Raw genomic sequence first — 12,872 nt, 5'->3', positions numbered from 1 at the left:
CCCCGAAGGCTTGGGGTATTTCTCTTCTAGGGGTTGACCGAGGACGGCTTGAATGTCGACAGGGCAGACGGCAAACATTTCAGCTCCTGGAGAGACGCGCCAGAAGCACGTACAGCGCGTTACCGCCCTTGGCAAAGCGCCGAGAAAGGGTGGTGGCAATGGCAATGGCAGTCAACTGCAGCCCATGCGCAGTCGCTCCAACAATAGTCCGCCCCTCCCGGCGGGCCCCATTTAAGGCGCATTACCGGAATGAGCTGAAGTCGGAGAGAGACGTGGAGCAGTCAAGTCGCAAGTAGAGCTTAAGTGCAGTTGAAAAAACGACCGTCAGCAAACCATGAGGGAGATCGTGCACCTGCAGGCCGGCCAGTGCGGCAACCAGATTGGGGCCAAGGTTAGAGGGGGAAAACGCGGTTGGTGGAGGGATTCTTCCCGGAGAAATCACTTATCTCTCGGGCAGGGTGCGGTCGGAGAGACAAAGGGAATGGTATTAACGTGTCCTCCCGGGAACTTAATAGTAACATTTGGGTCGGAATCGAGGCGCGTGGGAGGCATCAAGGGCAATGCGATCGAAATTCGCTTGGGGGGGGGGAGCGGTGGAGCTGAGCGGGAAATTTCGCTGCTCTGCTCTCGCTTCCTGTGCTCCTCGCGAATGCCTGTCCGTAATGGCTCCCTACGGAATGTGTCTGGAGCGTAGGGTGGGGGAGATTAGGAAATGGCGAGAAAGCGCGGCGTGGCAGAGGAGAGAGGGGACTGGCTTGGTTGCGCAGAGCCTTTGGGAGGAGCCCCTTTTGATTTGTGTCGCAGTTTCTAACCTGGAACCTGTGGGCGGATCTCTGCAACGCGGCCGCCAACATGGCTACCGCCGTCCCTTCTCGCTTGAAGAAATCCCAGCAAACGGCCATGCGAGCATCCATTCGTCTGGTTTCTGCCGGGCGCGAACTGATCCTCCCGTGCTTTTTCCGAAGTCTGCCAAGAGGCACATGTGCACCGAGCTTTTGATGCAAATGCAGCCAGCTCGGTATTATCTTGACTGACTTCATTGCACTTAGTTTACATTACACAGGTTACAGTAAATTAAGTTAGGACTTAACTAAGTTAGGACTTAGCAAAACTAAGTCCAGTAAGAAATTGGCCTGCAGTAGAGTCAACTCTGTACTCTGGTGCATAAATCTGATTATGAAGAACCTCCCAGGATCTTACCCAACCTGGTCCCCTCCACATATGCTGTTGAGTTGAAACTGGCTAAAGAAGGAGTATTATATAACCCAGCAGCTCATTTGTAAGATGCCACATAATGCAAGGCTGGTGCATGGCATACGCTACAGTTATTTAAGGCATTTCCTCCTTTGGTACATGGCATAGCTGAATGCTATGCGCCTCTTAAATTATGTTCTGCCTTCCAGAAGCCCCTTCAGAACTGTTTTAATTGCCTTGGGATTCCTTCCCACAGCCTGGCTGCCCTTGATATCTTAACCCCAGCTCTTACAACTAACAGTGGGGTTGGAATATATTTTTATCAGAGGTATAGTCAACCATGTACCCTCCAGAACATGCTCCAACCAATATAGCTAATGGCAAGATATGGAGGGAAATACTCAAAAGCACCAGATATCTACTTTTCCTAAATGCCTTAGAATGTCATACAATAGTCCTCATTTAGCAATTACAGTTGGGACTGGCAATTCAGCTGTTACTAAGTGGCTGTGCTTGGCTGTGCTTATGATCTGTCTTCAGTTTTTCTTTGCTTTACATATCTGCAAAGCTCATAAATGAAGATTGATCGTAAATTTTCATTACCACTGCAAATAGCCCCTAAGCCTGTTAATCATTATACAAGAGCTACCTTCTATATTAATTCTGACAACTTCTAATATATTCCTTCTGGCCACAGTGGGACTACTGTGCTGAATTTGTAAGGCAATCTGGTCTTTCACCAGCATTTCTAGAAAGTTGAGCCAGGTCTCAACTGTCCTCGAAAGTTGAGCTTCCTTTCTGTTAATTTGCATCCACAGACTGCTGGCTTAACCAACCTTTTATAAGGAAAAGGGAAGTTGATCAGAAACATAGCACACCTTTTCCTCCTCCCCCACAAAAGTGCTCCACCCTTGTGAGCAAGGCAATCCTTCACATCAAGAACAAACGTTATAGATTTATGCGTATCCTAGAAAAGCAAATCTTGATCTTTCTCCTTCCTGCCCTTATGGAGGGATTGGATTGTTACTAAACCAGCCCTCCTAGAAGATCACTTAACATTTCTGCTGAGGCTGAACTATCACAGAGCAGGTAAAACTGGGCAGTTCACCAATTTTGAATGGTGTATTTCTCCTCCTTACATTGGGGAAAGAGGTGCTTCTTCCTGGCTGCCTATTAGCTATGTAAATGAGCTTTCCCTGATAGGAGCTTTCCCTGCAGTCTGAAGTAAGATGAGTCACCGTTGCTCAGCAAGCTGTTTCTGAGCTTGGATCAGTCTACTAATAACCTCAAGCTGTTAACTTGTATCTCCCTGAAAAGAGACAATTGCCAACTGAGCTACTTCTTCAGAAGGCACCCTTGACTTTCTGACACATGGCTATGATTCCCCCTCCCGCATGTGGTTTTTTTTTTATTAAAAGTTTTGTACAAACAGATTTTCCCCCTTTTCACCCCCCCGCCATACAATGTAAATCTCATACAAATGCTATACCCCCCAACCCCCCCCCCCCGCCGCAAAAATTCACATTCAAATATTATACCAAATACTTTGCCCCCTCCCCTCCCCTCGTCTTAAAGTAAATTACTCGTAACCCCTCTCCTCCCAACAAACACAATATAAATTTCTCTTAGATTAATAATAACACATTGATCCCATTTTCTAAGCTAATTTAACATCTATAACTCTTAATATAAATTTCTCCTAGAATAACAATGTTTCGTTAATCCCATCTTCTAATTTATTCATATATATATATTGCCCTGCCCTCCACCCTAACCCTCCCCCACCTCCCACACAAACCCACCCCCCTGACTTCCGCTGTATACCACTCTAACAATTCCAAACATCCCATATATTATTTACTCTGATCATCTATCAGTCTAAACATTCCTCCCGCATGTGGTTGATGCATGTCTTTTACAGCTATCTTGCTGCAAGGCCTCTCACAGAATATGCTGGGACAGGTTTCTAAACAAAATGAGCAGCGTTTCTTCCTGTCCCTCTTAAAGAGAAACTTAACTTGTGGCTAAATCTTGTGAGGTTTAAAAACGCAGCAGCCCATTCCCTTCACAGAGAACCTCAAAGGCTTGTGTACAATTTTCAACCCACTTTCTTGGTAATGGGATTTGTCCCCACATTCCAGTCTGCAAAACCAAGCTGGTATCAGTAGAAGCTTTAAGCAGGGACTCTCCAAACTTGGCAACTTTAAGACTTGTAGACTTCAATTCCCACAATTCTCCAGCTAGCATAGGAATTCTAAGTCCACAGGTCTTAAAAGCTGCCAAGTTTGGAGACCCCTGCTTTAGAGCAATAAGAACTGGTGTGCTCTCCACATGCCAAGGCAGCATCTGACTTCTGCACCTGAAATTTAAACTGCACCTGGATTTTCTATTGCCACCATAATAAAAGTGACTTCATCTCTCTGACTTGCACGTGACTGCTGTTGAATCTGGCCTACAAGCTGTGAAATAGAAGTGGCTATTGTTGGCCAAAATTAACTTAACTTGGCCTTTCTTAACTTTAAGGCTCTTTCAGCTATATAATCTTGTATTTTGCCATCAAGTCCTCTTTCGTCAGCCAGGAGACTCTAACCTTTGATTTTTCTTCCTAATTTGGGGAGAAAAATGAGAACAAACTGTGGCAGTAAATTCTCGGCCTGAAGGGCAGTGAAGTACTGGAGAAGGAGTTTTGCTGAACTGGAAAGTGTCCTTGCTGCTAAGCCTTCCCTGCTCTCTGGCATGTGCCCAGGCACCTGATGGACATACTGAGAACTCATTAGCAATCCAGGCGATTGCTAAGGCCTGTCATTTGCTCATGTGCTGGATTTATAATTGCAGTTATTTCCTTCTCTGTACTGCTTTGGTCATTTTCTCTGAGGTGTGTCTGCAGAAGGGGGGGCTTTAAGGGACATTGCGCAGTGTCTGCATCTTCACCCTCAGCAAATGCTTGCTTTCTTCCCCCAGCCCCGCCTGCTTTCCCTGGCAATTGGTATAAATAGAAACTGCCACTCATGCTGCAGCAGAATGTGAGAGAGACGAGATTCCACTTAAAGCTGAGTTGCAGCAGGCACAAAGTGGTGAGAACCAGCTGGTACAGGCTGTCGGGGCTGCAAAGCCCAGAAGTAGGCCAGACAAAAGTGGGAGCTTCCCTACTTTTGTGTGGGGAAGTGGGCATGTTTGAATGGAAAGCTTCCTAGATTCTACTGGCAAAAATAAGGCAGGGTACAGAGTCCATTTCCAAGAAGGAAAAAAAATAGACAGATTCTTCTCTTTAATTAAAACAGTCAATTTTGTCATTGTTGCCAACATAATTTAGGGCAGTATTACAAGTAGGTTTATGTTCTTTAAAAGTCCTGTCCTACACAGTTAACATAAATAGTATTATGAATTCCTCAATTTAAGGTACAATCACAACAACTTTAAATCAAATTGTTTTAAATCCTGTTAAGATAGAGGATCTGATAGAATTAAGATCTAACACAAGAATTTAAAATAAGAATTAGTATTTTAAGTACTATGTAGAGCAACATTCATTACTCTGGCTGGGAGACTGGATCCCCAGCTAATATGCCAAAAAAGGGGAAAATACTAGCACTTCAAAGTTTAAACATTTCTAGAGTTCCACAGATCTCTTTGCTTGACTGCCAATGAAGGAAGGAAGTTTTCTTATGTTCCTGTTTAAATTGGCTGACTTCATATTTTCTGCTAAGTCATAATATGGTTTATTTGACTTTTGCTTAGTGTGGTGGTGGTTTTTTAAATTATAGCTCTCTGTGTGAAGTCACCATAAGTAAAAAAAGTAGTTTAATTGTGTTCATCTTCCACTTGTTGGCTTCCTTGAGCCAGTACATCTAGCTCAGTATATTATGACACAAGATGCTGGACCAGCAAATCTTCATTCTGATCCATCAGTTTTGCTTATGACTTGCCTAATTCAGTATTGCCAAATATTTTGGTCAGTGGCTCTCCAGGACTACAGATAGAGGCCATATCAACCCTTATTCAACATAGCAATGTCTGCAAAATAACATATACCTTATCACTGAGCAATGATTCTTCCTTAAGCTTAAGAGGGAAATGTTGATATGGAAAAATAAAGCTTTTGTAGAAAAAAATCCTGTATTATACGAGTCAAAACAGTTGGAGACGTGAAACAAATTGCAGTAGTTTACTGAAGTATCCTAAAATGATGGCCACTGGGTTCCTGCCCAATCAGACCAAGAACCCCAAATACAGATATGCAAAATATTATATAAGAAAAAATATATGATGAATCATAAATAATGAATCATTAAACACATCCGATCTAATCTTTAGCTTACAGTTGAATTCCTAAGGTTGGTTTAAACAAGTAGGTACTTTAATTGGGTTTTTAATACTTTTGATTAAACTATGCTACATACGTAGTTAAGAGTATCCTGTTGCAATCTTCTTCTCCGGTATGAAAATAAGTACCTTGAGCATACTGTACATCCCATTCTTGCAGTCATCCTCTAGATTTTTTGAAGAAAGGAGGAGACACAAGTTGGTGCATAGATCCTGCAGTGGGTGGGGGGGCTCATCCTTGGAGTCTATAGGACAGTGAAACCACTTCGAACATTTGGAGGCTGGGATGGAGAATCTGTGCTTTTAAGATTATAGAAAGTACAAGCAGTCCTCGACCTAACAAGCACAGTTGAGCCTACAATTTCTGTTAATAAGTGAAACATGTGTAAGGAGAGTTTTGCTCCGTTTTACCTTTCTTGCCACAGTTGTTAAGAGAATCATTGCAGTTGTTAAGTTAGTAACATGGTTCTTAAGTGAATCTGGCTTCCCTAGTGACTTTGCTTGATAGAAGGTTGCAAAAGGTGATCACATATTCCCAGGATATTGCAACTGTCATAAATACAAGTCAGTTACCAAGCATCTGAATTTTGATCATGTGACCAGGGGGTGCTGCAATGATTGCTAAGTGTGAAAAACGATCATGTCGTTTTTTTCAGTGCTGTAAATTTGTATGGTCACTAAATGAACTGTTGTAAGTTGAGGACTACCTGTATTGTATGAGAGTTACATTTACCCTCTCATTTCCCCAAAAGGTTATCGCTTCCAGCTGCAGTTTTCAGATAGTGGCCAGGTGAGGTGTGGGTGTGTTTTATCAGATATATGGCAGTTAACTAAGACATTAAAGTTACGAATTGACATTTCTTTAATTAGGATAGGATGGGGTTGCGCGGAGCTGGAAGGGACCTTGGAGGTCTTCTTGTCCAGCCCTCTATTCAAGTAGGAGAACCTATACAATCTTAGGCAAGTGACTGTCCAGTGTCTTCTTAAAAACATCAAATGATGGAGTGCCCATGATTTCTGACTGCAAGCTGTTCCACTGGTTAATTGTCCTCACTGTTAGGAAGTTTCTCCTTAAATCCAGATTGCTGCTCTCTTTGATCAGTTTCCATCCATTGCTTCTTGTCCTTCCCTCTGGTGCTTTGGAGATTAAAACATTTATTGGCTGTTCTGACCTAGGCTTCCCCAAAAAGCATGAAGCAAAGTCCTGGTCCCGACAAAACCCCTTTTATTAAACGAATGTGAATTCCTCTCATTCACATTCAGCCAAGGCCTGGCAAACAGTCTTTCAAAGGAATATTTATGACCACAGACCTTATCTATCTTGAAAAGCTGCCATGTAAATATTTTCCAAATGAGGTGCTGCGCAAGGAAAGACCAGGCACAGAGACTCTGAGATTCACGGACAGATCAAATGAATTGTTTCCTGCAAAAGCCCACTCTCCTTTCACTCCTCTTTTATTTCCTATTGGAGGGGCCAATCATCTTCCACCTGTGGCTTTACTCCCAAGTTGACCCTGATTTCTGAGTTGTTCTTTTCTTGTGGCAGCTCTGCGCAGGCGCACACTGGGAACAGGCTCCAGCTGTTCCTCTGCCTCACTGCTATCTAGCTCTGTAGGCACCTGATCACTGCCAGATGACCTCGGCCCCGTCCCTGCCTCCAATGCTGAGCCCTCATCTGAGCCTTGCCCAGCCTCCAGCGCTGGCCCATGCTCCTCCCCAACCTCCTCACTTTCTGACTCCGCCGCCTGCTCTGCTGGCTGTTGGCGAACCACAACATTGGCATCCATGGGCTTTAGGAGAAAAGATTAGCTTCTCCCTATCCAGCTCATAGCTTCAAAAAAAAGTTCCTGGAACACTTAGGAGTTATGGCAACAGACCATCATGAAGCATCTGATGGTCTGTAGAAACCTCAACAGGCAGTAGCATATGCTTAAATGATGAAGGGCAGGCAGCAGGATCCCATCTTCCAAAACCTTGCTGGCACCATAGGAGACACCCTCCACATTGTATTTGGCTAAAACTATCCTTAGGAATACAGAGGAGTTTGGGGTAGGATGAGTGTCAAAACTGAATTTCTTGCTGCACAAAATGTAGTATGGCCTGGAGTGGATATCTCTTAGATTGCCTACTAGACCTTTCAAAAAATTGTACCGTAAAGAAGGTTTGAAAGCCGTAGTACTGAATTAGATGACTGTGGAACTGGATGATGTCTATTTCATAAATTCATTTGGAGGTCAGATGAGAGCTTGTTGAGTGAGAATTGATACCTTTGTCTTGCCAGTACTTGATGTAATTGGTAGCAGATCCAATATGTGCTGTTCAACTGGCAAAACGATTTGAGGTAGAGGGCAATGCTGCAATTAACTTATCCCTCCCACTTGGTCCTATGTCTATCCTAGGCAACAGGTACATACTGACAAATGCCATCAGCTGTAAAGAAATATATCTGCCTGCTTTGCAAGGCTGTGCTGGAGACTCGTGGAAAAGGGCTTTGTGATTTTGGCATCTTTAGTGGAAAACCCAGATGGTCCCCTCTCTGCTAATGAGCCCTGTCCAGTATTCAAGCTCCTCAGGATAAAGCGATGATATGTCACTGCATTCCCACATAAAGGCTATCCAAGAATGCAGTAGAACTGTAACATTAAAGTGGGACCAGTCTGGTTTTCAGAAGGATTTGTCCTGTCACTAATTCTTTGTCCTTTGTCCCTGACTTGCAGTTCTGGGAAGTCATCAGCGATGAACATGGCATTGATCCCACTGGCAACTACCATGGAGATAGTGACTTACAATTGGAAAGGATCAACGTCTACTACAATGAAGCCTCAGGTCAGCTTCCCTACATGTCAGAGTGCCAGAGACGTCTCTCTTTGCTGCCTCCATTCTGTTCGATATTATCTCCTTTCTGCCCACCTTCATCCTGAAAACAGATATATTGGGGGGTTTTTTAATGAAAAAAATAAAACAAACATTCCTTTTTGGTTCCAAAGTGAAACATGCTATTTGCTGAGCAAAAGTACAATGTGGTGATACAAAGAGTGGTGGGGTTGTTTGTTTGGTTTTTGTCATGCCTTACCTAGCTTGTTTATTGCATATATGATAATTTCAGTTTTGTTCAATATATCATCTCATTGTCACTTCAGTCCTTTTTATGAATCCAACTATTTTCTTATCTCTAAATCTGTTAGTAACTCTGTTAATCCTGATCACAGAATGGTCATATTGCTATCACAGTGAATCCACAGTAACCCCAAGAGCAAACCTTAATCAGACATAGCATGTTAGATTAAATGTGTTGGACTGTTTGTGATTGTGAACAAGCGGATTCTTAAAGTTATTTTTCTATCCAGGTGGCAAATATGTACCTAGAGCTATTTTGGTTGACTTGGAACCTGGAACCATGGATTCTGTAAGATCTGGACCTTTTGGACAGATATTCAGACCTGATAACTTTGTCTTTGGTAAGGATCATTGTTGAACTATTCTGCAATTATTCTCCAGTCAAGCTAGACCAGAAATTTTGCATATTGCAGCTATCTCCCTTAACATGCTTCTTCTTGCTATTTTTTGTTTTAATTAGTTATTAATTTACAACTAATTACAAATCTGAAATAATATGATTTATAGCAAAAACTACAAATTCAGCATCTGCTGTTTAGAAATTATTTCAGTGCTGTTGAATCAGATTTGTTTTGACTTCCTGTTGAGAAAGATTCAATTCAGAAATTGTCAGAGGACATGATATATATTGTTACCGCTATTCAAAGATGTGCATGAGTATCTTAATTTTTTCCCACTGTTGAGCAACTAAGTCTTGCCTGCTAGACTTTACACATCAGGGATATCACGTAAGTAACATGTATATCTTTAACAAGCAATGATCAATGTCACTATGTTTCCACAGTCCAGTAACATTGAAACCCTAATGGAACAAAAGTAGGGTGAGTGAAGATCACACTAGTATTTCTGTATGATGTTCACGTGAAATACAGTTGCTATTAACTGGTGGTGTAGTTAATAGCATGGAGATTATGAGAGGAGGTTTAAAAGCTTTATCTAGAATATGTTATAAAGATGTATTGTGATTGGATGATCTTAGGATGATTTAATGGAATGTTATCATATAATCCTATTCTAGATTTTGAATATGATATATAAAAGGATGTAAAAACAATTATAGTCAAATTAAGGTTGAGGTATAATAATTGTGATATACATGAATATAGGCGAATTTAAAATATGTGATTTGATATGAAAAACAGGTGGTGACTATGGAAGAGATGCATGGAGATACTGTAACCAACTGACCCACTTTCTACAATTTGTAATGGAAGATGGTTTTTTATTTTTTTTTATGTTTGTTTGTCCTTGTTTAGAAACAAATAAAAATTGTTTTAAAATAAAAAATAAACCAAATATCTTTATCCTGTTCCTCCCCCACTCCCCAATTCCTGCTGCTCAGGTCAAAGCGGTGCTGGGAACAACTGGGCCAAAGGCCACTATACAGAAGGAGCTGAGTTGGTTGATTCTGTCCTAGATGTGGTAAGAAAGGAAGCTGAGAGCTGTGACTGTCTCCAGGGTTTTCAGCTTACCCACTCTCTAGGAGGGGGCACTGGGTCCGGGATGGGTACCCTGCTGATCAACAAGATTCGTGAGGAATATCCAGACCGTATCATGAACACCTTCAGTGTGGTGCCATCACCCAAAGTTTCAGACACCGTAGTGGAACCCTACAATGCTACCCTCTCAGTACACCAACTGGTGGAGAACACAGATGAGACCTTCTGCATTGACAATGAGGCTCTCTATGACATCTGTTTCCGTACCCTCAAACTAACAACCCCCACTTATGGAGACCTCAATCATTTAGTCTCTGTTACCATGAGTGGTGTAACAACCTGCCTCCGCTTTCCTGGCCAGCTCAATGCTGACCTTCGCAAGTTGGCTGTGAACATGGTTCCCTTTCCTCGCCTCCATTTCTTCATGCCTGGCTTTGCCCCTCTGACCAGTCGTGGGAGCCAGCAGTATCGGGCCTTGAGTGTACCAGAGCTAACACAACAGATGTTTGATGCCAAAAACATGATGGCAGCCTGTGACCCTCGTCATGGGCGTTACCTGACAGTAGCAGCTATCTTCCGGGGCAGGATGTCTATGAAGGAAGTGGATGAGCAGATGCTGAATGTTCAGAACAAGAATAGCAGCTACTTTGTGGAATGGATCCCCAACAACGTCAAGACGGCTGTGTGTGATATCCCACCCCGTGGCCTTAAAATGGCAGCTACCTTCATTGGTAACAGCACAGCTATCCAGGAGCTCTTCAAGCGCATCTCAGAGCAATTCACAGCCATGTTCCGTCGCAAGGCCTTTCTCCACTGGTATACAGGTGAGGGCATGGATGAGATGGAGTTCACAGAGGCTGAGAGCAACATGAATGACCTGGTCTCAGAATACCAGCAGTATCAGGATGCTACTACTGAAGAAGGCGAGTTTGAAGAGGAGGCAGAGGAGGAAGTTGCATGAAGATCTCTCTACCCTATTCTACTCTTCTTTTGTCTCTCTTTTCTCTTCCTGCTCATTACTCCTCTTCATTCCAACCAGTCTTCCAAACCACATTGGACCATGTTTGCCTGCATTGGCATAGACCTGGAACATTCTAAGCCAGCCTAAAAGATCTTAACAGTGGAATCTTCTAAGGCTTACCTGCCTTCCTGCCTATCTCAAATTCTGCAGAGTGGAATCGTGCATATAGGAGTACTGTGTTGGTATGAGGAGGAAAAACAGGCTTCTCGGTTGTATTCAGGAATGGCAGCCGCTGGTAATGTTTCGAGCTAAAAGTACTAACCAACATATTTTTATCATCTTATCCTCTTTCCCAGTCCCCTCCTCTTTTCTTTTCTTTTCCCTCTGCCCAGTGTCTCATGCACATCCCTCTGTGATGTCTGTCTTGAGAGTTCTGTATGGTCATGTGAGTTTTTGTTTCCAAAGATGTGCTAACTTGCATTTGTTTTGCTTTTCTTTGTCCAAGTTGGGCTTAAAGGAAAGATTAATGGAACTGGTGGGGGGAGGGTAGTTGAGAATGGGGCACAGTTCTTTGGCATGAAACATAGTGTATTTGTTATGAAAGAATTGTATGTCTCCACAATAAACTACTGAAAAATAATTCAGACTAATGTTGGCTTCAGAGATTGTTTTAAATCTACCTTTCAAATGCACGACCTTTTCACCGTCTGTTAAATGTATTGCATTTATATACTTTTTTTCCCTCTGGGTGTTCAAGGTGGCATACATGGTGACCTTCTCTAGTTTTTGTCCCCACAGCAACCCTTGCATTCTCAGAATCTAGGGAAGAAAAATGAGATTTTTCAGAATTTAGGACAAGGAGTCAAGGACATTTCATCTTTATCTCTTAAGCAAGTTTCTCTCTATCAGGGATTCTGTGAGAAAGGATGGAACAGCTCACAGAGTTCCTTTCTTAATGTATTCACTATAAACGAAGGCTGGAGTATACTTACGTGGTTTCCAAGACTGTAGCCTAACCCTGGCATTAAACCTGATAAATGAGACTCTGCAAACCTGCCTTCCTTGGTCATGTGTTTCTGTTTGGGGCTTGACATTGTGAGGTAAGCTGAAGTAAGCTAGAGCAACTGATCCAAATTTATCCACAGAGTTCAGTGACTCTGTGTTGGGACTTGAGTATGGGTCTCCCCAGTCCTTGTCCAATCTCATAATCACTCTGCTATCTGGCCAAATGGAAAAGCAGTATGGCTCTCAGAACTGGGAAAGGCACAATTGATTCTTTTTGCTTTACTCTGAATATTTAACCTGATTGATACTTATTATATACCATCAAATTGCTTTCAACTTCTAGCAACCACATAGATTTTTTTCTGAGATTGGCTAAGCCTGGTGTCCCCAACAGTGTACTCATTGATGTCTATGCTTCAAGTCTGGGACCACAGCAGATGCAAAGGTGAGGCAATTACCAGAATGCAAAGCAAGCAGGTTTGAGTAGTGGAACAAGTTATGTCTTCCCTGCTTGGTGTGACTACTTGATTAATAATGCACCTCCTTTGGGGTAATTACACTGAGAGTTCTCTGCAGCATTTTGTCTTTACCATTTTCAACTCCAGAATCCAGTGGAGCCATTAACAGAGAAAATACTGCTTGGTAAAATTCAGTGCATTCTGGACAATGCCATTATTTTACGTAAGTTGCAAATTTTGCCTTCCTTAAAATCTTGGCTTTTCTTAGTGTGTGCCTTCCCAAAATATTTCAATATGTGTAAGTAATGCCGATGGTCAGTGTGGTGCAGTGAATAAGATGCTAGATTAGGCTTGGGGAGACCCAGTTGAATCTAC

At 42.6% G+C, this 12,872-nt stretch overlaps 1 protein-coding gene across 1 annotated transcript; it reads left to right on the top strand.

The window, feature by feature from the left end:
- Positions 1-222: 222 nt before the first annotated feature.
- On the top strand, positions 223-11,684 carry TUBB4A (tubulin beta 4A class IVa). The gene is made up of 4 exons (XM_081938945.1): positions 223-391; positions 8,235-8,343; positions 8,865-8,975; positions 9,977-11,684. Exons 1-4 carry the CDS (start codon positions 335-337, stop codon positions 11,032-11,034), a joined length of 1,335 nt encoding a protein of 444 aa, XP_081795071.1. The 5' UTR covers positions 223-334; the 3' UTR covers positions 11,035-11,684.
- The last annotated feature ends 1,188 nt before the right edge of the window (positions 11,685-12,872 follow it).

The sequence above is a fragment of the Natrix helvetica genome, assembly GCF_964273705.1.
Source record: "Natrix helvetica genome assembly, chromosome: 1".
Classification (NCBI taxonomy): Eukaryota; Metazoa; Chordata; class Lepidosauria; order Squamata; family Natricidae; genus Natrix; species Natrix helvetica.
This window is presented reverse-complemented; position numbering and strand designations above follow the sequence as displayed.